Below are 25,745 nucleotides of genomic sequence, written 5' to 3' on the forward strand. Positions count from 1 at the left end.
CCCCTTAAAAACCCTTCCATTTTCACTTCCTCTGGATTCACTGCTTTAATGGAAGAGCCGGCCAGGGTGACACATACACTCTGCTTGTCAAAGTGTGGTCTGTGAGGCCCTGCCAGATGGTCTCCTTCAGAATAAACATTTTCAATATGATAATATTTATATTTGTGTTTCTGGCATGAATTAATAATTTTCTCGTGATATTTAATAAGAAACAGATTATTTCACTACCAGCTCATAAAACCCTGTACCTTTCTTTCCATTACGTCTGATGAGGGTTATTTTTTTTCCTGTTGGCGAGCTGGCAGCAGGCATGGGGAGGGTCACTGAGTTGTAGCTCTTTTACCCCAGCTGAGTGGTGTACATCCCAGAAGGGTTGGAGACCCACTGCTCTCCACAAAGGTGGGGTTTGCAACGCATCAGAAAATGACAGTCAGGGTAGCATGAGACCAGGGCTCCAACATAAACAATCACTTTTAAGCTACAGGGTTTATCCCTGAGGTCTAATCTTCTGGAATTTGGTGACTGAGTCTGTCCTCTCTGGCCATATCCGTCACGTGGTGTTTTTTTTTTTTGTTTTTTTTTTTAGCTGGGCTGCACTGCGTGTGGGATCTTAGTTCCCCGACCGGGATCAGACCTGTGCCCCCTGCCGTGGAAGCATGGAGTCTTAACCGCTGGACCATCAGGGAAGTCCCTCCATCATGTCGCTTAAGAGACCTATCATATTCCTTTCTGAGCCTTCATCTTTTCACACTGGAATCCTTATTATTTTATCATTCTGGCCACAGTAGTGGGGGGTGGCTTTCCATCCCTTGACCATTTTTCTTTTTTTGCAATTCTCCAGACTCTGGTATTTAGGAGAAGTACTACTAAATTTTACCCATGCAGCCCATTTCCTGCAGATGTCTTTGACTGACAGAAACTGGTCCAGGCAGATAGCAAGAGCAGGGATGGTGTGAAGACAGACCACATGCACTTCACAGGATGAATTATACCAAAAATGATGAGGAAAGTTGGTTTGGAGCACGGCTAGGATTGTAAGGTCAGCAGCTTTCTCTTCTCTTCGAAGGACTGTGAAGTAGGGACGGGGACAGGTTAGATCTCCCTGAGAGGAAAAGGATGATTTGACATCTTTGGGCAAGCAGGAGGCACGCATGACTTTTTTTTTTTCTTTCACTACCAAACTTCATACAAGAGGAGACTTTGGGCTTCCCTGGTGGCGCAGCGGTTGAGAGTCCGCCTGCCGATGCAGGGGACACGGGTTCGTGCCCCGGTCCGGGAGGATCCCACGTGCCGTGGAGCGGCTGGGCCCGTGAGCCATGGCCGCTGAGCCTGCACGTCCGGAGCCTGCGCTCCGCAACGGGAGAGGCCACAACAGTGAGAGGCCCGCGTACCACACACACACACACACACACACACACACACACACAAAGAGTAGACTTTTCTCCTTGTCACCAGCTGCTCACCATCAATTCATTCTTTAACCTGTTGGAATTTGGTTTCCACCCCCAACCTGTCACCGACACCGCATCCTGAAAGATCACCAAGGACCAGCAGATCGGTAAAGGCTGTGCAATTGAACCTCGGCCTCCTCGTGCTTCTGTGCAGTCGCATATGAGTGACCCTCTTCCCGCGGCTCCGTCTAAGGGCTGTGCTCGGCCGGGACTCCTCTGATTGTTGTTCCTCAGTCTCCCGTGTGGCCTCCTCCTCCTGTAAACTTGGCGTCTCCCAAGGTTCTGTCTTTGGTGCCTTTGTTGTTGCTCTTGCTGCCGTCGTGTTGCCACCCTCGCCGCTGGCTCCAGATGCCACCTTTGTGTCTACAAGTCTGATCATGAACTTTCTTCCGATCTCTAGAATACCTTCTTCACAGGCTTCTCTCCCCAAGAATGTCCTGTTCAGAGAGGAACTAACTTACCGTGAGACACCTGGCAAGGATGCCGAGGACCTGCTCCAAGACGTGAAGAGGGGAAAGACAGGAGCGATTCTTACAAGTCTTGGCAGATAAAATGAACAGGAATTTGATGGATTAGCGGTCCAAAGCAAGGGAGGAAGAGAAAGGAAGAGGAGAGACAGAAGGAAGCAAAGCTGACCCCAAGTTTTGGAGCTCACGTAACTTGGAGGGTGGGTGTGCCCTTATTGGTCTAAAGGACACATGGTGAAGGGGCAGATTTAAGGGAGAACGTGGTGGCTTCAGTTCAGGATATTTGAACCTACCTCATCTCTCTGGTTCTTTTTTGTCTTCCGAGTCCTCCTTTTGAAGCGCTGCTAGAATTATCTTCCTAAAACACAGGTCAGATCCTGCCATTCTCCTCCTCAAAATTTTTTCCTAGCTCTCATTAACCAGAGAGTCGTTTAGATGTTCAGGCTCCTTAACAAGGGATTCGAAGCCCTGCACAAGCTGGCTTTGTTTGGTTTCATTATAATCTTCTAGCACAACAGAACCCACCATGCAATTTCTCACCTTCTTGCTTTTCCTCAAGCTGTTCTCTCAATCTGGAATGCCCTCCCCACTTTTCCCGCCTCTGAGAATCCTACTCAGCCTTCAGATTGCAGTTGGCATGCTCCGTCCCCCACAAAGCCTCCTGTCACCCTGGTTGGAAGTAGTCACTCTTTATTCAATATTTCTATAGCAATTTATGCATATTTTTTCCTGGTATTATAATGCATTTGCTCAAAAGTGCATTTCTTCTATGGGTTGGTAAATGTCTTAAAGCTAGGGAATGTATCTTACTTATCTGTTTCTTACCAGCACATGACTTTCCACATATTGGTTGCTCACTAAATAATGAATGAAAAGGAGAGAAATTGGTCAAGGTTAGAGTGGAAGTGGAGGCTGGGGTTTGCCGGGAGAAGTGATTGGTTGGATAGTCTTGGGCTTGCTTTAGAACAAGGCCACTGGGATGGAAACTCTGCGTTGTGGAGAACAGGTGCAGAGAATAATAATGAGGGAGGCAGTGGATTATGGGTAATGTGAGGAGCTCATATTTAAAGGCAGGATCCCGTGACACAAAATCACGCGTGAACACAATTTAGCCTTCCTCACAGGCAGACACGCCAAATTGTAAAGTCCTTCATCAACGGGAAACTATTATTCTGCCCATTTAAAAAGACACATTGGCCTCTTTGCATAACCAAGACTCCTGCATATTCAGTGATTGCTGCCATGTCTATTGTCTGATGCCATAAAGAGACGGGACCTTGACCGATAGTATGGTGATGACCCGTTGCTGTGCCCGTTTATTTAATTGTAGAGAAGATGGGCTAGGGGCTATTCTGATTCATGAGATTTCTTTGACCCTTAATTATTCTTTTCATATGTTACACTTTCATCAACCTGTATTTCTTTTCAGCAGTACAGAGGAGAAATGAAAAGTGCTATCTTTTAATATTGTGAATTCCAGAAGGATAAAATACATGGTCTTCCTTCTAGGTGCTCTCACACAAATGCATATCTATAATGTTTATATCTGTATTGGGTGTGTTCTCTGTGCAGTCTATGTTCTATGTAACCATGCTTAGCCCAATCTTCCATTAGTGAAAGGACTGCCAGTTGTGGGTTAGAGATGGAAAGAAACAGGTGAAATATCTGAACATTTCAATTTTCAGTCAGTTGCTTTCCATGAGGACAGATACTTCACTGTTCAGCCCCAGGCTCCCGTGGGAGATACAAGTACAAAGAAAATGCCAGGCAAATGTAACTTTTTTATTCCTCAGTGAGCTCTGGCTACCAACCCCTTTGCTGGACCTGCATCCACGAGAAGTTGGGACCTAGGAGGGCCACCAGGATGCCTTTTGCTTGGGCTTGTGGTGGCCACCGAGTCTGGGGGACGGCCCCTCGCCGCTGGCCTCGTTCTGGGCTCTCATGGGGCTCTCCCAGGTCAACGAGGCTCTCTGAGGTGGGAGACAACTCATGTCCCCATCAAGTGATTTCCCCTTAATCAAGTCCTAGAAGGGCTCAGTCTCGTTAGAGAAATCAAAAAGCAAACCCCAAAGAAGGGAGGACTCTAAAGAGACTGCGCCATACAGGTGAGAGGGCCTTTACCTGCTCTTCTCATGTGCCACATTTTCCCTTCCGTAGCACTATGACCCAACACTGCCTTGGCTCTGCCCAGCTCCCACTGGAGGAAAGGAGAAGAGCTTCAAGCTAACCTAATAGGTTGGATGTGTAGTCAACGTTGGTTTAGAGGCTAAAGTGATGCCAACAGTTAAGCCGAATATGACCACTTCATCAGACACCTATTGTTCGGCGTCTCACAAACTCACCTTACTACTCCAGCCTTTGCTGTAGCAACCAGCTACGGTCAGGTGTGATTGACAGCACCTTCCCTCAGCTTCAGCAAGAAGCTCTTGCTTTCTGCACCACTGGCTTCTTTGCCACCTCTGTGGCTGTCTGTGGAGACCTACTCAGCCACTGCAAATCATGGGCAAAGCTGGAAGTGCGGGGGAGTTAACACTCTGCGGCTACTCCGGCCCTTTCTCCCTTCTCTCCCTTGGGCTGTCAATTCTGAAATACATTTACACAGCTCCTCGTGAGCTTTCCCAGACGGACTGCATCCCAGTTGTTCACAACAATGACTAGCTCACCGATGTGCCCTGGGATTGGCTTTCCTCTCTTACTTGCTTCACTCATCTAGTTTCCCACCTTTATTTCTGGAATTTCTTTCCAAAATAAAATTTGTCAGCGTTCAGCTTTTTAGAGGAACCCAGAAAAGAGAGAGAGAGAGAGAGAGAGAGAGAGAGAGAGAGAGAGAGAGAGAGAGAGGCTACAAATGCTGATTAAACCCATTGCATGGAGAATGTTCTAATAGACATTCTATTTGAAGTGGGACATAAGGGGAAAGGGGACTTGATGGTCTTTTTAAAAGACTTTTTTTGATGTGGACCATTTTTAAAGTCTTTATTGAATTTGCTGCAATATTGCTTCTGTTTTACGTTTTGGTTTTTTGGCCGCGAGGCATGTGAGATCTTAGCTCCCCTACCAGGGATCGAACCCGCACCCCCTGCATTGGAAAGCTAAGGCTTAACCACTGGACCACCAGGGAAGTCCCTGATGGTCCTTTGTAATACACGCTGAGAAGTCTGTAGACCACTAATTAGGAATTGCAGTTAAATAAAACTAAGAGAACACTGAAGCCAAGTGATGGCATCTCTTATCTAGACATCTTTGAGACTGGAGAGACATCATTCTAGAATTCAGGCTGGAGGATGCCTAGATAAATTTCTCAGGTCCTAGCCCAGTGTTTACTCTTTTAGTTTTGCTTGTCTGATGATGGGGACAGATCAGTAATTTTCCTGTGTCTCTGTAAAACACATGGAGCCTTCTATCCAATGGAAGTACCTGGAAGCTTCGATAATGTGCTTAGAGTTCTTGGGCTGAGAGTCTTTCTCAAAAAGTGGCAAACTGAGAATAGTATCAATATATTCTTCCATTATGTTAAAACTAAAATGTCTTTCATTACCTGTTAAAAGCAACCATTTGCTCTTCCCCAGAAAAACATCTGAAACATGGTCGGCAGAGAGCTTAACAGGCACAGCTGCACTTGAGGAGGTTGGAAGCAGGTGGTGGGAGAAGGAGGGGGCAGAGTTAGAGAGATGAAGATGGCCAGGGCAAAACCTTTCCATCCCCACCTGGCTACCCCCAACTCATCTCACCAGATTAAGTACCCATAGTTTGGTAAAATATATTTAAGCCACCTTCAAGATGATTGCAGGTAATCCAAGCATGAGGACTTAGTGTTTAATCAGAAGAGACACATTTTAGGCCTCCCAAACTCTGAAGTGGGCCAAAAAATATTTTTAGTCATTGTTTTCTCCCTTAAGTCTGTTGTGGCTTGAAAATGTTGAGGTGCCATTTTTTGCTGTAACTGCCCTGCAAGGATTCTGCTTTGTGACCACTTTTGCTTCAAAGACTACTGACTTTTGCTTGTTTAGAAAGAGTAATGGAATCTTCATATATTAGATGTTATCTGTGAGGGTGGAAGGGGTCTTAGAGACCATCTAGCTCAATCTTTCTTTTTATAAGCTGCTTTCGAGTCAGACTGCAAACTCAGGTGATCTAACTCCACGGGAATGTCTTTTGTGGTTGGATAACGTTATCTGGAATCCAGATATTCTCACTAAATAGGGTAGAAAGCCACCTGCAGGGGCTGGTGTAGGGGAAAATAATTTAGAAGTATGAACGGAGATAGATTCTGTGTTCTAGTTCTATAGTTCTATTGAAAACTAACAACGAATTAACGATACTTACCTTAACTCCATCAGAAAAGGAATTCTAAGGGGATACAGCAATTGATTTTCCTTTTCTCCTTTGCAGCTCCTACCAACGTGAGCAGGATTTACATTTTCCTGTTTTACAGATCCAGCTATCAAGAAAGAATTATGACTGGGAGAACTACTGCCTCATAAAGAAGAGGCCCTGATTGATAACCTCATATCATTCAGACCTTGGACGGGAGAAGAATGGGCCCCTAGGTCCCCAGAGCCACATTTTATTTACCCCAGGGCCTGCATTATGGGCATTTGCTTTCTTAGTGAATTGTAATTACTTGCAAAATAGACGACCTCACTTTGCGTGCGATTCTTGTTTTGAGAGAGTTCTATAGGTAAAAGAGTGTTGGCTGGGGTCTCTTGAACATCTGTGGTTGATGGCTCCTTGGAATGGGGTCCGAATCCCAAGAGTATTCTCTGATCCTGCGATTTTGCTCACAGGTTCTACGTCACCGTTGGGAAAGATTCCAGTTTTACATTCTCTGAGTGAAAAACGGATGAGATTTTGTTTATTTTGCACGAGCTCCCTGAGCGCTTATGTCCCACTTCAAACGGATGAAATCACTCAGCTGCTGTCCCTTTCCGTCCCTCCCTCTCCTTTTGTATAAGCTCCTCCCCAAAGACTGAAAGCACCGAGGTGACTTGATTCTGTGTTTCGGCCACTAAGGAGACGTGCCTTCCCCTGCAAGTCCTTCATGACCCCCACGTGACCTTCGGCAAGCGAGGGTTCTAATGTGACGCCCTGACTGTGGGTGTGGAGGTACCGGTGCTCATCAAGCCTTGACATTTCTCCTTGTTCCCCTGTGACCAGCACTGCGGCTCTATGAAACGGTCAAGGATGGTTTCTGGTGTCCACCAAATGGGGCCCATCAGCCGTAGAGACGTTACAGAAAACATGGCCTTGAGTCTTCGCTTACAGTCTATTTATTGAACACAACAGTAGGAAAAGTATGTATGATCTGGTATTAAATTCAAACAGGGGCCGCATGACTGGCTTGGAGTCCACATGCAGCGCTCTCTGGGTAAGGGAAAGAGGCGGATGTCATGGGTGGCTCCCATACCAGCCACTCCTCTCAACGCCACCGGAAGCCCATTAACAGGGGAAGCAATTGCCAACCTGATGATTATTTTCTTTCTACTTCTGGCTTTTTCAACCAAAGGGAAAATGTGAGATAGGTGTGGAATCTAAGGGAAAAGAATACGTACACAAGCTGAGATGCCATGCCTGCTGTAGTGCTAGCAAAAAGCCAAGAAGTCTGACTTACTTTAATATTTTCAATAAATAGCAGCCATCCCCAAACAAAGTGAGTATTTGAATCAAGTGAGAGAACTTGATTCACTCAAACACAGTTACTGGATGAACAAATGAAGGGGAGAATAGTGTCTGATGAGTGACTGGCCATTTTCAAAGTGGGTTCTCCTACATTATCTCATTTTATAGAAAGTAAATTTGATCTTTGTAAATGTTAGAGTGAAGCAGTTCATAATTTCTTCCAACAAGCCAAGGACGTTATACTTAGAAGCATGCAAATTGTGAACCAGGCAAAATAGTCTCTTTTGCTGCTTTATATTTTTCATCAGCCATCAAGGATTCATGGGGAAGTTCTCTAACGGACAGAACTTTAAAATGGATTTAAAGAAAAAAAATGTTTCAATGTATCAGTATGCTTTCTCACTCTCTCTCTCTCTTTCTCCCTTTTGGGCTCAGTTTCTTTCTCTGGTACCTTCCTTTGAATGGGGAACTCTTACTTGCATTTGGATAGATTATTATTTAGCTTGCAAAGCGTATCATTTCCCCCCTCATTACAGTCTCATAGTTGCCAGACTTCATTAAGACAAATGGAATTACTCATCTGTTTTCTCCCCCTATGGCTATGGGGTCAATAAAATGCTGTTAAGCAGGAGAGGGTAAGGCTGGTGAACACTTTCAAATGTCACTAAGTATTTTCAGGAAGGAGCCGGCCTGCAGCTGTACTGATTGATGGATATGCTCTCAATCCTAACGGCCATGAATGATTTACATAATAACAGTTTGCATTAGAACCGTGGTTGTTCAAAACTTGCATTTTGCAATAGTTATAACTAGTAGTGGACACTTCCTAAACTTATCTAAAATACACTGAAATGTGAAAATCAGAACAAAGCAAGACAAAACCGTGAGATTAACAGGTAGCCAAGGATGGCTCCCAAGAAAGAAAAAGAAACAAGAGTATAGCCAACCTTTTTTTTTTTTTAATTAGAGTATATTATACTTTCAAACTGGATACACTAGAAATTGGCAATGCAACATAAGATGCAAAGGAATATACCAGTTACTGTCAAAATGACCCTGTACAGCCTTGTAATGCAAAAAGCTTTATACAATACAAATTTTCAGTAATGTACATAAACCTTGACAGTATGATCATCTGAACATAATATGAGGAGTTAAAAAAAGGAGAGAAGAAAAGTGCTGAGAACTCTAACTGCATTACTATATGGAAAAATAAGCTAGCTTTCATTGAAGAATGCATAGTGAAAACAGAATTGAAGTTAGTTGGCAGGTGACTATCTCAAAGCCATTAGTGTTCTACACGGAAAGGATATCTATGGAACACATCCTTCCCTGAGTATCAAACTGCAAACCAAATTCAGGGGTACATATTACTTCGGTGGAGTCTGAAAAATGCTGTAGATTTTTCTTTATTAATAACAACAATAATAATAATATAAAAAGTCAAACAAACTCCAAACACACCTTTTCTCACTCAGAAAACTTTTATAATTTACCAGAAAGATTGATGACTCTTTCCAAAGTGCTAAAAAAGTTGCCCAATTACATTAAGCATGACTAAGTCATTCAAATACAAGTTCAGGGGCAAGCATCTGAGCGGTAATTGTCTCCTTCCAACTCCCTTCTTGATCTTGAACGTTTCACCCTAGGACCTCATATTGCACAAGTGGTATGCTGTAAAATCCGCAGTTTGAATTGTCAGGGCCACCCTTCAGGTTTTTGTTGGTTTGTTTGTTTGTTTGGGTTTTTTTTGCGGTACGCGGGCCTCGCTCGTTGCGGAGCACAGGCTCCGGACGCGCAGGCTCAGCAGCGGCCATGGCTCACGGGCCCAGCCGCTCTGCGGCACGTGGGATCTTCCTGGACCGGGACACGAACCCGCGTCCCCTGCATCGGCAGGCGGACTCTCAACCACCGCGCCACCAGGGAAGTCCCACCCTTCAGGCTTTTAACCTGCTGGTGCTCACGTGGGATTCGCCCTTCTGCCAGCCTCTGTGGGATCACCATGGCCCTCTTTCCTGTCATCACTGAACTTGTAATTGTGAAAGCACATGATTAGCCAGGTGGCACATTCTCCATTATATGGGGAAAAAGACGTGACTTAAAAAATACCCAATCCACCCATAAGCCCAGTATTCTTGGAGTGTATTGTCCGTAACTGTCTATAGTGTCTTTTACTGAGACATTGATGTGGCGACGTTGAATGACGTTTCAAACGTGGCCAAGAACAGATGTCTCTGCTAGAAGATGACCTGGGGTGCGGGAGCTTCCTGCCCTAGCTGGCTCAGCCTCCCTGCCCCTGGAGACATCTCCTTAGTGTAAACAGGTTTGCCAGGGCTGGATGACTGGCAAGGGAAGTATAGCACACCTGCTAGGTCTGGGGGAGGAAGGGTGGGTATAGGGGAGGACCATGGTGTGGACAGAAGGTACAGACTTCTGGACTCCTGTAGAACGGTACCAATGTCAAGGGGAGCTTTCAGTGAAGCAAACTGACTAGAGGAAGAAAATTAGGGATGCTTTTATTTTCCTCCGGTGGAATAGATGAAAAAAAAAAAAATCCCAACCCTAGGATAACACATGATGGAAAACAGCAACGCAGTAAGAAAGCATTCCTCCTGTACACCAGTTCTTCAATAGATAAATAATATATAAACTTTTATATTCCAAACTTCTCATTATTATACAAAGCACATTTCTTCCTGCTCTTCAGCCTGTTTCACACTGGAAATTCTGTTGTCTTCAAAAATACAAGCCATTAACACGTTTAGTCAAAGATTCTTTTCCTTTTCTTCTTTTTAAATCACCCATTACTTTTTAAGAATAGCAAAGGGCTGTACAACCAATCCATATCTGCTTCTTGCTGCAATAAAGTGCTGCACATAAGTTGCCATTTTAATGACCACAAAATAAGAGCTTTAAATAAGTATAAAGTTAGCTTCCTAGCAGGTTATATCTACCAGGTGTTAACAAAATGGAATACAGAATTATTAATAACATGGAGAATACCGCTATAAGCCTGACGATCTGCAAACACAATGGAAACGTCTCAGGGGCATAAACTGAACGGTAGGACAAAACAGCACCTTTTTTGTTGGGTCGTTATATGTCAAAGAGGTTATGACAAAAGTTTCAAACATACAGTCTACTCTTTCCATAAAAAAGGTACATTTTCTTCCTTTTATTTTACTTTTCTTTTTTGCAGATGAGAAACAAAAACTAGTGCAAGACCAAAAGCACTGTGCAAAACTGCCATTTCTTTTTTAGTCTGAGCATTTATACCCAGAATTTATCCAAACCCCTTTTAATCTCCTTGGCTGGATTTATCAACCATAAAATTTTTCACTCGTACAATTTTTCGTTTCCTGCAAACAAATGGTAACCACTGACTTAATACATCACATACATATATATATATAATCTGCCCTTAAAAAAATGATGCACTGTGTGTGTGTGTGTGTGTACCATACACACTGCAGAAGTATGGACACACACACAAAACACACTTAAGTTTTGTGATGTTGGCTGCAGTGCTCCAAGCTATTTCTTCCAGACCGGGCTCCCGACTGCTCGCATCTTCATACCCAGAGATGCAAAAGCACAAGGTCTCCAGGACTCTGTCCGAAATCTCAGGCAGCACTGAGATGTCTACCATTCCTTCATCGCCTAAGCACCAGGCCCTACCACTCTGTAGCCACAAAATAGAGAGGGAAAGGTAATGAAGGAGCTCAGGGAGCGACTGTAGTGGATGAACCACCCAGGAGGGCAAAGAACGTTCATCCCTGTGAAAGAAGCCAGTACGAAGAATGTGCAGATGTTATGGCACACGACACACGGCCGTCTCTTTCCAAATCCACAAACGCCCACGTGCCCCATTCACCCAACAGAAAACAAAATGCACCGGTACAGAAGCTTACAAGTGCTGACTGCTATTAAGGACACTCTCTTTAGGGTTTAACGAGACGAGTTTCCTTTCAAAGTACGAAGAAGGGCTGAGGGTGGGGGGGGGCGTGGCTGGGGAGGCATGCCTCTGAAGGTAGACGGATGCAGTAGGTCACCTCTCTGAAGATTGGATAAAGCAGCTTTCAGGTCAATGCAATAGGTATACACACAGAGCCAATTCTCTATTCCTCACTAAAGATATACAGTACACGTGGTCAGACCCGGGCGGGTCTGTAGGTTTTGCAGCAACGTACACCTGCTGGGGTTGTGTTTAAGTTTTGTGAGTTTTGTGTTTTTGTCTCTGTCTCTTGGTTTTTGGTACAGAGCCCAGCTGCCCTCAGACAGTCTCGGCTCTCTCTCTCAGTCCGAGATAGGCGAGGAAGGAGTGTTTGGGGGACGGGATGCTGGGCGGCGCAGTCTGAGGTCGGGGAGGGTGGAATGTGAGCTCCAACTGGTTCTTGGGGTATAACATCGTCAAGGGAATGAGATGGGCGAAATCCGAGTTCCGGTACTTGTCAAAGCGCAAAGGGGAGCCATTCAAGGGCAAGGCCTTGAGTGCCAGGTTGGGCTCGGAGCCGCCGCCGCCGCCGCCGCCGCCGCCGCCGCCGTGGGCGGCCGACAGGGCCACGGTCTGCAGAGCCTGGGAGGCGGACATGACCGACAGGGGAGACAGGAGGTGGCGGGCGCTCCCCACCACGAGGAGCGGGGCCCCGGGGCCGGCGGCTTCCTTGGGGGCCGGAGCCGGGCCTTTCCTGTCCTCCTCGGGGCTGTCCGCGCTCTGGTGCTTCTTGACGTGGCGGCTGAAGACGAAGGGGTGAGTGGTCTTGAACAGGCACTCTTCGCAGCTGAAGGTCTGGCGCGGGGCGTGCTTCAGCTTCTTGTGCAGGTTGAGATTGTCCTTGCGTTTGCAGCTGTAGCCGCACTGGTCACAGTGGAAGGGCCGCTCCCCGGTGTGCACGCGCACGTGCTCGATGAGCTTGTTGGCGGTCTTGGACAGGTAGCCGCACTGGTCGCACTTGTAGTGGTTGCCGAGGCGATGCTCGCGGGTGTGCGTCTCCAGCTCCAGCTGGTTGGCCTTCACCGTCTGGCAGATCCGGCACTTGTACTCCATCTTGTAGTGGGTCTTGAGGTGGCACTCCATAGCGGCGGGGCGGTTGGTGGAATAAATGCAGAACGGGCACCTGTGGGCGGGGGGCGGGGGGGGGGAAAAGCAAGGACAGGGGAGGGTCAGCCGCGCGGGCCCGGCGGCCGCCCGGCTGCTCCCCGCCTCACCAGCCTGCCCTCGGCCGCCCTCCCGGCTCCGAGGCCCGGCCTGCCCCCTGCCCCAGCCCGGCCCTGCCGCCTCCTGCGGGGGGCGACGAGGACCCTCTTCCGGAGCCGTCCCTCGGCCTGCTCGGGGTCTCCTGGCTGCACCCGCTGGACGCCGGCCCCCAGGAAGGGGAGCAGGGCCAGTGCGGGAGGGGGCGCCCGGCTAAGCTGTTCTCCCCTCCGTCCTCCCCGCCCGGCCCCTCGGAGCCCTCCCCGGCCCCCCCAGTGGCCTCGGCCGAGGGCTAACCCTCACGACCTCCCCTCGAGATGGGAGCGACACAGAGAATCGACTTTTCATGCACCACACCAAGCACACGCAGAGAGGCTAAGAGTTTTGAAGAACAGCTTATAGGGGGAGAGCTACCTCCAGCAAACAGAAAGTCGTAGGGGTCAGAATCGTGCTGATTAAAGGGTGGTTAGGACGAGAAGGCCTGGCTGTGTGTCTGTGTGCGGGAGTGTGTGTGGAGATGTAGAGAGCTGTGCTCCTAAAACCTGCCTCCTACAGCCCTGGGGGCTCCATCAGGGAAGGGAGGGGAGGACCAGCAGCCGGCTCGGCAGAGGAAGCCCACCCACCAGCCCGTTTAGGAATGGGGGATGGGGGCACGGAGGCAACTGCGATCTGGAGCTTGAAGACATTGTTAATGCATTATTAATGATTAATGTTATTACGTCATGGAAATAATAGTCATCCAAAAGGATCATAAACTCTCAGCGGGCAGGACCATATCCCCCTTTTCTTCTGCATTCTCTGCAGTGCCCGGTAGAGTACTCAGCACATGGTGGGCGCTGATTCGTTACTGGACCCGTCTCTGCAAGTAATTCAGGCAGAGTCCGTCCAGAAGGGCCGGTTTCAGTCCCAGCTCTGACACCTTATCGGGCTGGCTGTGCCCTGGGACAAAGCCTGGGTCTCTCCGTCCCAGGCGGTGAGGCTACGCTACCCCCAAGCCTCCCCCGGCTGTCCGAAGGGGCGAGGAGGACGGGGAGGGCAGGTTTACGGATTCTGCTGAGCTTCTCTCTGTAGAAGCTGCCGGGCTCGAGTCGGTGGCTGATAGGATAGCTGTAGCGTGTGTGCTCTCTTTACCAAAAGAATGCAAATGCAAAAGTGGCTGCCTCGGCTCTGGCCTGGCACCTGCAGGGCAGGGCCTGGGAGTGGATTGTCCTCGGAGGGTTTGGAGAGGTTTTCAGCAGAGCCCAACGCACCCAGTGCCCGTGCGTTGCTCATCAGCACCAAGCCCGCCGTTAGCCTCGGAACCTCAGCTCACAGAAGAGTGCACACGAGAGAAATAAAGCCCATTCCCAGGTCAGGTGCACACACAACCCCTACGCCAAGCTGGGCCTTACCTAGAGGAGTCTGAAACTCACCACTGTCCTGAGCTACGGCAAAAGAAAAATAATAGTATAATCTTATTTGATCTGCATTATGAACAGGATATAGAGTACAAGCAGTCCCATCACAGAAAAGCAATTTAGACATCGGCAGTCTGTTTCACGTTAAGGACATTTCTGTGACCCACGGCTCAATCTTTCTTTCGCTGCTCAGGCAGAGTGCTAAGGGTTTTCCGTGCTCCGGTTATTTACCGTAAAGACACTCTCTCAGGCAAATTAATGCTCTGATACGGCAAAGGGAAAACAAAACAAAACAAAACAAAGACTCACTGTACAGCCAGAAGGCTTTAGCAATTTTTTCAAAGTATTCTTCTACTTGGTCATCCTAGAACATCAACTATTACACAGGGGACCATTAGCACTGTACGGGAAGCGTCTACACCCGCAAAAGCATCAGCGTTCACTCTGCATCCTCCCCAGTGGGTCGGAGGCTCGGGACTCCTTAGGTCCCCGAAGAAAGGGGGCCTAACTGGCAAAGCCACAACTGGCTGGGGCCGCAGGTAATGGGTGTGACTGGGCTTCTGGGCAGGGCAATGAGTGCTAATCCAACCACGGAAATACATGGCTTTTTTTTTTTTTTTTTTTTAAAAAAAAAACATGAGTACACAAATATTTAGAAAGGGACAGTGGGAATAAACCAAATCAAATTCCCAAATAAGCTCGTGCTAGGCATTTCCCATTTACTGGTGGTCGGGAATGATAACCGCCCCTCCCCCCATCCCATTTCCCCACCCCTCCCCCTCCCACCGAATCACGCCCAAGGGTGAAACAAAATGGGATCCAACAGGAGGTGCTGCTCCTCTGGGCAGGTTCTTGAGGAGGGTCCCCCCTGACCCGGTGGGAGCCCGGGGAGTCCACCCCGCACGGAGCCCCCCGACTCGACTCCCAGGCTCCTTCTGGATCCCTCCACCCCTCACCCATTCGGGACAGTCATGTCACTTCTCTGGCAAGTTGTGAGTTTCCAAGATAAAAATGTTTAAAAACAAAAGGTGTTTTTGTTCTTATATTAAGTACAATGTCATTTTTCATTCTCTTAATAACATGATCATTTCAGCTAAACATGAATAATTATGCTTTGAAAGTGGTATGTCTTTCTGTGCCCAGTGACAGACGCTTTTTTCTCTTTCCTAGACCATGAGTGCCTCATGAGCAGGGACTCTGATTTCAGAAGCACTGGGAAGATTAAACTCTGGTTGTGCTCGGACGTACATTTCCCCGAGGGTGGAAATTATGTTTTATTCCTTGTTTGCCCTTTAGCACCTATTATCAAGCCAGACACACAGTGCATTTGATAATAACGGATGGGTCTCTCTTCAGACCAGAGGGCTTGTTGCAAATATTGGTTAATGATGATGCTCATTGTCTAGGTCTTTGGGCATCTGTGAAGAACATGTGACCGGAAATGTCAGATCTCACGAAGGCTGCACCAGGGAGATCCCAATTCCAGCTCCTGGGAAGGCATAAGGCGTATGTGCAGGAAGACACAAGGCACATGATCTTTGCATGAAAAACGGTGCCTCTTGCCTGTTCACACTGGCAAGGATCCGATATTTGGGGGGGGGGGGTGTGTATGGGGTAGCTGTAGTGCTTATATTTAAAAGACTTGTGGCGAATCATCTAAAAAGTAGAGGACGAAGTGCAGTGTCAGTGTAATGATTTACACCTGGGGACACTAACCCCCAAGTCCCTTAAAATCAAGTCTGAGCAAAACTCAAGCAGTGTAGGATGGGTCTACCCTTGCACGCCTGTGCCGAGCTGCTTCAGCAAGTCGTCTTGTGAAATGGATTCTCCCGCTGATATCTGCCAACCTCCTGGGGGGGCAGATCTAATTCCTATCCAGCTAAAGGCAGCAGAGGTGCCTGACTAACGCCCCCATGCCAAGCCCCCCTACTCCATGACCCCAAAACCTTCAGGGGAGGGGATGGGGTAGGGATGGGGAAAGGGTGTTTAATAAACAACACAGTAAAAGGTTCTGTACTTGCTTTCCTTACTTGAGCCCACCGGTGGGGACAGTGTGGCATTTCTTATGCTCCAGCAGCTGTTCGGGGGTCTTCATGAACTTGTGGCACACGTCACACTCAAACATCCGGGTGATGAGGTGGATCTGCAGATGGCGCTCAAACATGTTCTTCGTCTTGCAGACAAAGTTGCAAAACACGCATTCGAACCCTGAAAGGACCGAGGCTGGGTGTACGGGTGCATGGGGCAGAGGAACAGGAGGGCAGGAGTAGGACAGAGACCCCCCCCACCCCCCAGCTGTACCCTTCCAGGCACTGTTCCCTGCATCTCTGGGCTAAAAGGAGTTAAACATACAGCTTCAGAATCAATGTCACACTCCCCATCTTTCCACCCCATATACGGATGCAAATCAAGTCAAAAAAGCACATGTAAATTTTAGATGATACATACTATACTGTTCCCAGGCCTAATATCTGTTTCCCAACATCACCTCTGTCAAGGGCTTATTCTCCAGACTGGGTCATCTCCCGTAGAGTGGGTAGGGTTGAGTAGACGAGCTCACCTCCTCCCTTACCTTTCTCTGGCTTTTCCTCACTATTCAGTGAGGGCTGGCTCCCAGGAACGACAGAGATGACCAGCAGGTTGTTTCCGCTCTTGTTTTTCTGGGAGCTGTCTGAGTCGTCTTTGCTGTTGGCTGAATCACTCAGAGCTGAGAGGGAGGATGAAGAGGGGCTGTTTGATTCACTGGGGGTCTTTCTGTCTTCCCCTGAACAATGAAAAAAACAAACAAACGCAGGTCTGTTATTTAGGAGATGAAAACCTTAGAATAATAGCAATTATGGGTGGGGGATTTGGGGCCTCATGTCTACGTCATCATTCAGGGAGCACAAGCTGAGGTTTCCAGCTCTCCCAGTGCTGGATCCCAGGTCCCAGTCACCCATGGTGATGACACTTGTGGTTCTCGGGCCAAGAGTAGATATTCAATTGGCAAGTGTTTACTGGCGTCTTATAAGAATTAAAATAAAATGACAACAATAGCTAAGATGAATGTGTTACCAAGTTCTAGAAACTTTAGATGCATTAAATGGGTTATCATGCTTTAAATGCGCTATCTCATTTTATCCTCTCAAAAATCCAATGACGCATGACTATTATCACCCCCATTTTACAGACTAGGGAAGGGAGGCACAGCCAGGTTAACATGGCCTTGGTCACATGGCCAGGAAGTGGTGGAGCAGAGATTTCACTTGATCAGGCTCTAATGTCCATACTCTTCATCAGGGCACTGGACTCTCCCTCAAAACCAGGAGTAAACAAGTCAAGAGGCCATTGAAAACTAGTGTCAGGAGACTTTTGCTACCATTCAAGATGGAGTGTCAGAGATGGGATTTACCATTGCTATTTATCAAAAAACAGACAAAAAACAGAAAAAATTTATCAAACAATAGTTTTCACAACATTGGACATGAGGCAATAAAGAGGAGTGACCCCTGAGAGAGAGGAAAGAAAACAGGCATGCTCTACGTTTGCCCTGCTTCCTGCCTTAAGAGACTTTACTTTCCAGGCTGCAGTGCAAGGTTGGGGAATGGCCTGGCAGACTCACTGAGTTGAGGAGATAGAGCTGAGGGTCTGAGGAGATTAACATGGCTGGACTTTGCAGGACAGAACACCAGAGAGGAAAGAGCAGCACAGGAGAGGAACCCGGAGACCTGCAGAGGGTCCCTCAAGGACATTCAGCAGAGTAGGGGTCAGAGCATGTGTGTGAGGAAACTACGCAAAGTTAGAGGGAAAAAAGCCATCTGAAAGGCTTAGAGAACAGTGTCTGTTTCCACTGGCCAAATTAGAAAAACGTATAATTCCCAAGGCATTGAGTAGAAAGCTGAGGAAGATCTTTGAATAGTGGTAATGATTAGCCCTCGATGGAACACTGCTCCAGACCTGCCTAACAAATCATAAAAGCAAGACCCCAAAAAGATTAAAGTTGCCAAGTAATAAACTGAATTCTAAGACAAAGGTCAAGAATATTTATAGGAATATAAAATATATAGCACCCAACAAGGTAACAATCACAATGTCTGACATCCAAACAAAGATTATCAGCATGCCAAGAAACACAACCCAAAACGCAAAGAATAATCAGCCAATCAAAACTGACCCAGAACTGACAAAGCTGTTAGAATTTGCAGACAAAGACATAAGAGCAGTTACTGTAACTGTATTCCACATGTTTGCAAAGTTAAGCAGAGACATGAAAGATATAAAAAGATCCAATCCAAATTTCTAGAGACGAAAATTACAATGCCTGAGATGAAAAATGCACTGGATGGGATTACCAGCAATTTAGACATGGCAGAAGAAAAGATTAGTGAACCTGAAGATATAGCAATAGAAATGATCTGAAATGAAACACAGAGGAAAAAGAATCACAAAAATGAAAAGGGCATCAGTGAGCTATGGGACGCCTGCAGGTAGCTTGATGTAAGTTCAACTAAAGTCCCTAATGGGGTAGGGAGGGCAGAAAAAATATGTGAAAAGGCCAAAATTTTCCCAAATTTGAGGAAAACCACAAACCCACAGATCCAAGAGACACAATGAACCCCAAAGATAAAGAAATCTATACCAAGGGACATCATAATCAAAATGCTCAAAATGAGTGATAAAGAAAAATATCCTAAAAGCAGCCAGAGGAGGAAAGCCACATTACGTGCAGAGGAACAAAAATAAGCATGACAGCAGATTTCTCACTGGGAGCAATGCAAGTGAGAAGTAGTGGAGTGACATCTTTATAAAGTACTGAAAGAAACAACTGTCAACCTGAAACTTTATACACAGTGAAAATATATTTCAAAACTGAAGGCAAAAAAAGGTCAAAAGAATTCATCACCAGCAGACCCAAATTACAAGAAATGTTAAAAAAAATTCTTCAGGCAGAAGGAAAATGACATCAAATATTAAAAAATGGATCACGAAGGAATGAAGAACACTGGAAATGATAACTGCATGGGTAGATAGATGAATTTTTCTTTCTATTTAAAATCTCTTTAAAATATAATAAAAGTAATTTTGTTTAAAAAATAATAAAGTATTATAAGGTTTATAAATAGGTAAATGTATGACAACAATAACATAAAGGCTGGGAGAGAAGAAGTTATTGTGAGGTTCTTATACTACATATGAAGAGGTATAATATCACTTGAAGGTAAACTGTAATCAATAAAAATGGACATTATAAACCCCAAATAACTGGAGAGCTATCCATTGTAAATGTTCAAGGGACTCAATATTGTTAAGACATCAATTCTCCCCAAGCCAATTTAATGCAACCATAGTTTTAGGCTAGGGTTGAAAATATAGGGAGACTGTGCTTCCATTCCCTTCAAATCAGCCAATTAAGTAATCTAGTGATTGTAAACTCTAGAAACAAAGTTCCTTTATTAGGAGATTAAAAATATAAATCATATTTTATATATAGGCATAAAAAATCCGGAAGTAAACAAAGCTGTAATGGTGGCTACATCTAGCATATGAAAGGATCAGCCTTATGCCTGTTTTCTTTTATTTGGGTTTTCAACATTTTCTGGAGTGACCATAAATTACTTGTCTAATTATAAAAAGTTTGTAGGGCTTCCCTGGTGGCGCAGTGGTTGAGAGTCCTCCTGCCGATGCAGGGGACACTGGTTCGTGCCCCGGTCCGGGAAGATCCCACATGCCGCGGAGCGGCTGGGCCCGTGAGCCGTGGCCGCTGAGCCTGCGCATCCGGAGCCTGTGCTCCGCAACAGGAGAGGCCACAGCAGTGAGAGGCCCCCGCAAAAAAAAAAAAAAAAAAAAAAAAAAAAAAAAAAAAAAGTTTGTAAAAAGAGGAAGGGAAAATATTTACCGGCTTACAATGTTTTCAAGTCCTGTTCTTGTCAGAGCTGCACTTATGCCCAGAGCACCCAACCCTTACTTCAGCTGACAATTTTAATTTTCCTTTTTATTTTACTTTTGGGGCATGCCCCACAGCATGGCATGCAGGATCCTAGCTCCCCAACCAGGGATTGAACCTGTGCCCCCGGCATTGAAGCTTGGAGTCCCAACCACTGGACCACCAGGGAAGTCCCAAGTTGACAATTTTTAATAATCCTGTTCCTTAGCAGAAGTGAACTTGGTTCCTGGACAGACAGTAGGTGACCTCACTTACTGACCCACGAGAAGGGCTGGAACATGCCTTTAGAATACATTCCTCCTTTGGTACAAGGAAAGCCAGCACCATGATTGCCAGTCTCTTGTCTAAATATTGAACCAGTTCAGTCACATTTTGTAGACAAATAGAATATTTTCAGTGGGGGCCCTGAGTCCCTGACATTGCTTCACTAAATCCATCCTCTAAGACTAGTCTTATTAACAGAATATTATGAGTGATTATTTTAAATGAGTTTTTAGAATTAAAACAGATAATTTTAATTACCATCTTTAAGAATAGCTTCAAGTACCCTCAGGCTTACGGCACTGGGGAGAGCTCTCTAAATTAATAAATGTATAAATATAGAGGTGCCACGGCAAACGCTCTGGGCTACAGACGGGGGCAACGGCCCCAGTCCACGCTCTTTGTAATCTCTCATCGACACAGCTTCCTCTCCCCTCAGTTCACATCTCCCCTCGCTGTTATCTGTAGGGACTGAGCCAGGGTGCCCTTGTCAACCCAATCCAAGGCTCACTGCAATCCAAGCCTTCACCGATCTTCAGCATCGCAAAGATTTTTGGTGAAGGACACCTGTGCACAGGTAATGCAACCTCAAACACTGGGACAGCCAACTGAAGAGAACGTTAAAAACCTAAATATTTCGTAATTTAAAATGACCCAGATTGAGAGAGTGAGACCAGAAAAAAGTACCCACCCTCTTGCTGCCTCAATACAAACAACATTACATTCTTGGTGTTCTTTTTTTATTTTTGAAAAAGTAAGCATCTTTAGTTTAAAACTGTTGTTGTTAACTGCATAGTGGTTGAGAATAAGCATTTAAGACAAATATCACATGATATCACTTATATGTGGAATCTAAGAAAATGGGTACAAATGAACTTATCTACAAAACAGAAGTAGAGTCACAGATGTAGAAAACAAACCTATGGTTACCAGGGGATAAGTCGGGGGAGGGATAAATTGGGAGACTGGGACTGACATATACACACTACTATCTATAAAATAGATAACTAATAAGAATCTGCTGTATAGCACAGGGAACTCCACTCAATACTCTGTAATGATCTATATGGGAAAAGAATCTAAAGAAAGAGTGGATATATCAGCAAACTGATTCACTTTGCTGTATGCCTGAAACTAACACAACATTGTAAATCAACTATACTCCGATAAAAAAATAAATAAAAAAGTAAAGAATAAGGACTTAAGATCCAGAATACCTGAGTTTGAATGCTATCTGTTCCACTCAAAGATCCAGAATACCTGAGTTTGAATGCTATCTGTTCCACTCAGTAGCTGTATGACCTGGGACAAGGTATGTACTTTGTGCCTCAATTACCTCATCTAAAAAATGGGAATAATATCAGCTCCTGCCTCATATGTTTGTGGTAAGGCTCAAATGGGTTTTTTTTGTTTTTTTTTTTTTTTTTGCGGTACGCGGGCCTCTCACTGCTGTGGCCTCTCCCGTTGCGGAGCACAGGCTCCGGACGCACAGGCTCAGCGGCCGTGGCTCACGGGCCCAGCCGCTCCGCGGCACGTGGGATCCTCCCGGACCGGGGCACGAACCCGTGAGCCCTGCATCAGCAGGCGGACTCTCAACCACTGCGCCACCAGGGAAGCCCGTCAAATGGGTTTTTATATGCAAAGCACTAAGAGCAATGCCTGGCTCATGGTAAGCATTATTGAAGAATATATTATTATACTATAAAATATAACATATAATATTTATAATATATAATAATAATGATAACTAACACTGTATTTTCCCATGCTGTTTTATATACCTGGCACACAGTTGGTGCTCAAAAAATTTATCAAAATAATTATGAATTAATAGTTTTAAATGATATTATTATATCCATGGGGTAAACTTATCCTACTCTACTTAAATATTTCCTTAAAACTGCATTTTAAGTTAAAATTAATATTCCACTGGCTGGTTTTTTTTTTTTTCCCCCTACAGATAAATTCCCAGAAGCAGGATTACTGGGTCACAGCGCATTACATTTTCAAGGCTCTTGGTATATACTAATTAGTTTTCAAAAGTTCTACCACTTTGCAAGGCCATGGCCACAGAAGGATCAGCAGCTTCTGGCAACAGTGGGTCACATTATAAGACGTGCTCCTAACTTAATAGGTGAAAGATAAGCCCCTTTTGAGTTTTAGTTTGACGGCTAGCGAGGTTGAACATTTTTCCTGATGTGAAGTCATTAGCTTTTATTTCTTTTATTGTGAATTGACTGTTCATGTCCTTTGTGAATCCTTTAATTGGAGACCTAAAGTGTTTCTTACCAGTTTATATGAATTTTCCATGTTGTAGATAGATTAGCATTTTGTCATTTTTACAAACGCATTTTTTCAGACTGTGGGTTCTTCTTTTCCTTTTCCTTCTCTTTTGCTTTGCTTTTGCAAACAGGAGAAATTTTCCTGTGTCAAATCTCTTGATTCTTCTCCTTCGTGATTTCTTCTGTCACTTAAGCTTTTACAAATCCTTCTCACTCTGGAAGTTTGAAAAATATTCTATTTTCTTCAAGCCTTTCTAGGGGTGATTTGTTAACAGGGATTGGGTAAGTCATGTGGCACTTATTTTGGTGTCAATGTGACACGGCATACAGATGGTTGTATTTTCCAAATAGCTATTCAAATACCTCAATGCCATTATTGCAACATTTAAAGACTGCAGCAAAATTTGCATTTAGGAAGCACCGGAGGGAATATTTTATCTTGCTGATGTTCTCTGCAGGGAGAAGGAGCGGTGGAGGAAGAAGGTAAGGGAGAGTCACTGAAGAAACACTAAACAGAGGACAGTTCCTCAGATACCCGCTCAGCACTTCATTCACAGGGTGCCTTGGGTAAGAGTAGCCAGTAAGGAAGTATGAAGAAGGATGTGGATTCTAAGAGAGACTGAGTAAAAATCTGCTATTCATTAAATCTCATCCTGTGGATCACAACTTTACTAGGTAAAAAGAAAGCACTTCAGATCTCCTAGGGTACTGAAATAAAAGATGCCCATTCCTACGACAGGTAAATCAAATGAGGGAACAAGGCTCACAGAATTAGAGAATCTCAGGCCTGTCTGGCATCTCCTACTCATTAAAAAAACTCAGGGGACAGATGGAGGCCCAGAGAAGTTAAATGAGTTCTTACATTCCCAGAGCTATTTACAGTAACATGGGGTCTAGAGCCAGGATCTAGAATTCAACGTGTGCTCTCCTCCATCCCAAGTAACTTCTTCCACACAGAGTACAGGCAAACCTCGGAGACGTTGATGGTTTGGTTCCAGACCACACCAATAGAGCAAATATTGAAATAATACAAGTCACATAATTTTTTTGGTGTCCCAGTGCATATAAAAGTTATGTTTACAGTATACTGTAGTGTATTAGGTGTGCAACAGAACTATGTCTAAAAAAAAACAATGTACATAACCTTAATTTAAAAAGACTTTATTGCTAAAAAATACTAACCATCATTTGAGCCTTCAGCAAGTCTTGATCTCTTTGCAATAGTAACATCAAAGATCACTGATCAGAGACCACCATAACAAATATAATAATAATGAAAAAGGTGGAAATATTGCAAGAATTGACAAAATGGGACACAGAGACATGAAGTGTGCAAATGCTGTTGGAAAAATGGCACCATTAGACTTGCTCGACGCAGAGTTTCCACGAACCTTCAATTTGTTAAAAAAAAAACACCCCAAAACCTGCAAAGCTAAATAAGGCAAAGTGCAGTAAAACGAGGTATGCCTGTATATACATAAGTTAGTAGACTCTAAGGTCAGGCAAGGGCCACGTTTCTGTAGTTTTCTTACTTGGCGTGCACATGTGTGTGCAGACGTGCTGGCACACTTATATTCATTCACTGGATGAAGGCTTACTCCCCACCTACACTGTGCAGCCACTGCTCCAGGTGCTGGAGACACAGTAGTGCCTTACATAAGCTCCTTATTCTCGGGAATATATATTGTTATCTATATTATATAGCATACATACTGCTTTATATCATAACTCTGCAATTACACAGCTTACTGATTACAGATGTGGACTGACATATTTTGGGTTAAATTCAAACACCTCAAAGCAGCAGCTAAATACGAGAAACCCAAACTGTGGGGCCATAAGCTTATCACTGGGGGTCAGCAAACTATAACCCTTGGGCCAAATCTAGCCTTGAGTTTTTGTAAAGCAAGTTCTAGTGGAACACTGCCGTGCCCACTCATTTGCATATTGCACACGACTGCCACGCCCACTCATTTGCATATCACCTACTGGCTACTTTCCATCCAATGGCAGAGTTGAATAGCAGTGACAGAATCTGTATGGCCTGAAAGCCTAAGACAGTTACTATCCGGTCCTTACAAAAACCTTGCTAGCACCCCTGGCTTATAAAATAGGATAGAACCTTATTCTTCTGTGTTCCAAAAGAAACTTCTTTAATGCTTTTCACTGTGGGCTCTCTGTGCTAACAAGCAAGAATGTTCTTCCCAGCTAGAATAGGGGTCCCACCATCTCAGAGGGAACAAGATCTTCACCGTGTTCCCTGTGGCAATTAGGAGGTCAGTGACTTTGCGTCGGTTGCTCGTGAGTGTGAAGTTTCCAGTGATGAAAATTAAGTGGTTCTAAGTCCAACATCTTTCCAGCACACTTCTATAGTTTCCTTGAGGTGGGGTGGAGAGAGCTGTGGACACGGGAGGGAGGAGAAAAGTTCTCAACTGGGTTTAGGCATACTTTGGAGTGGAGAGGGTGAGAAGAAAGTGTAACAGACAAGAGAAAAAAAAAATCTGAAAGCCAGTGGAAATGGAAGAGAGGCTGGCCTTTCCCTCCACTGGCCACTCCAGAAATGCTGAATTTCATTTGTCTCAATGTGGGTTTCCCAGCTCACCCGCTGCCCACAGTGCTAATATGGTTATGGTGAGACAACTGACGGTAAAAATGGCTTCCTCACTCAGCATAACGGTTCTCTGCAGACCTCCGAGTCATAGCTGCTCCACTTACTGACAAAAGCAAGCTTTTATTGCTGCTGGCACCATGGAGCCAAAGCGGCCAGTAAAGCACAGAGAGATACTTCTCGGCCGAGCACAGTGTCAGCACAACTGTCAGGGAAATTCCCCTTCCCGAATCCTTCAAGGGTCCAGGATGCAAGGGGCTGATCCACCGCCCAGGGCTGGCAGTCAGCAACGTGAGCTCATGACTTGTAAGCAAAATGCAGGGGGAGCTTCTCTTCGTTGTCACTTAATGACGCCACGCTGGTGTCATTTGTAACCATTACTTGGGAGAAGACGATTGCGTGGTGAAGTCCAAATGTTAACATCACGAAACGGATGAAGTTAACCAGTATGGCCAGAGCTTTATAGGAAAGGAAAGTGCTGGCAAAGTCTTGGCTGCAGGCTAGAGAGCCACTGAGTTGTTTCAGGGGACGCTGGCTTTCTTT

General features: G+C 45.4%; 1 protein-coding gene across 3 annotated transcripts in view; it reads right to left on the reverse strand.

Moving 5' to 3' along the window:
- Positions 1-10,710: 10,710 nt before the first annotated feature.
- ZNF827 (zinc finger protein 827) overlaps positions 10,711-25,745 on the reverse strand; it is a 181,246-nt gene continuing 166,211 nt past the window's right edge. Inside the window, exons 12-15 of one of the 3 annotated variants that reach the window (XM_059067365.2) lie at positions 16,701-16,892; positions 16,159-16,336; positions 14,123-14,155; positions 10,711-12,654 (exon numbers count right to left, since the gene is read on the reverse strand). In XM_059067365.2, the coding sequence (XP_058923348.1) occupies positions 14,140-14,155; positions 16,159-16,336; positions 16,701-16,892 (386 nt within the window). In that variant the 3' untranslated portion in view covers positions 10,711-12,654; positions 14,123-14,139. Of the gene's footprint in view, positions 12,655-14,122; positions 14,156-16,149; positions 16,337-16,700; positions 16,893-25,745 lie in introns of all 3 variants that reach the window. The other 2 variants (XM_059067366.2, XM_059067364.2) reach the window with 2 other exon arrangements.

Source organism: Kogia breviceps, chromosome 6, assembly GCF_026419965.1.
Source record: "Kogia breviceps isolate mKogBre1 chromosome 6, mKogBre1 haplotype 1, whole genome shotgun sequence".
In the NCBI taxonomy this organism is placed as follows: domain Eukaryota; kingdom Metazoa; phylum Chordata; class Mammalia; order Artiodactyla; family Physeteridae; genus Kogia; species Kogia breviceps.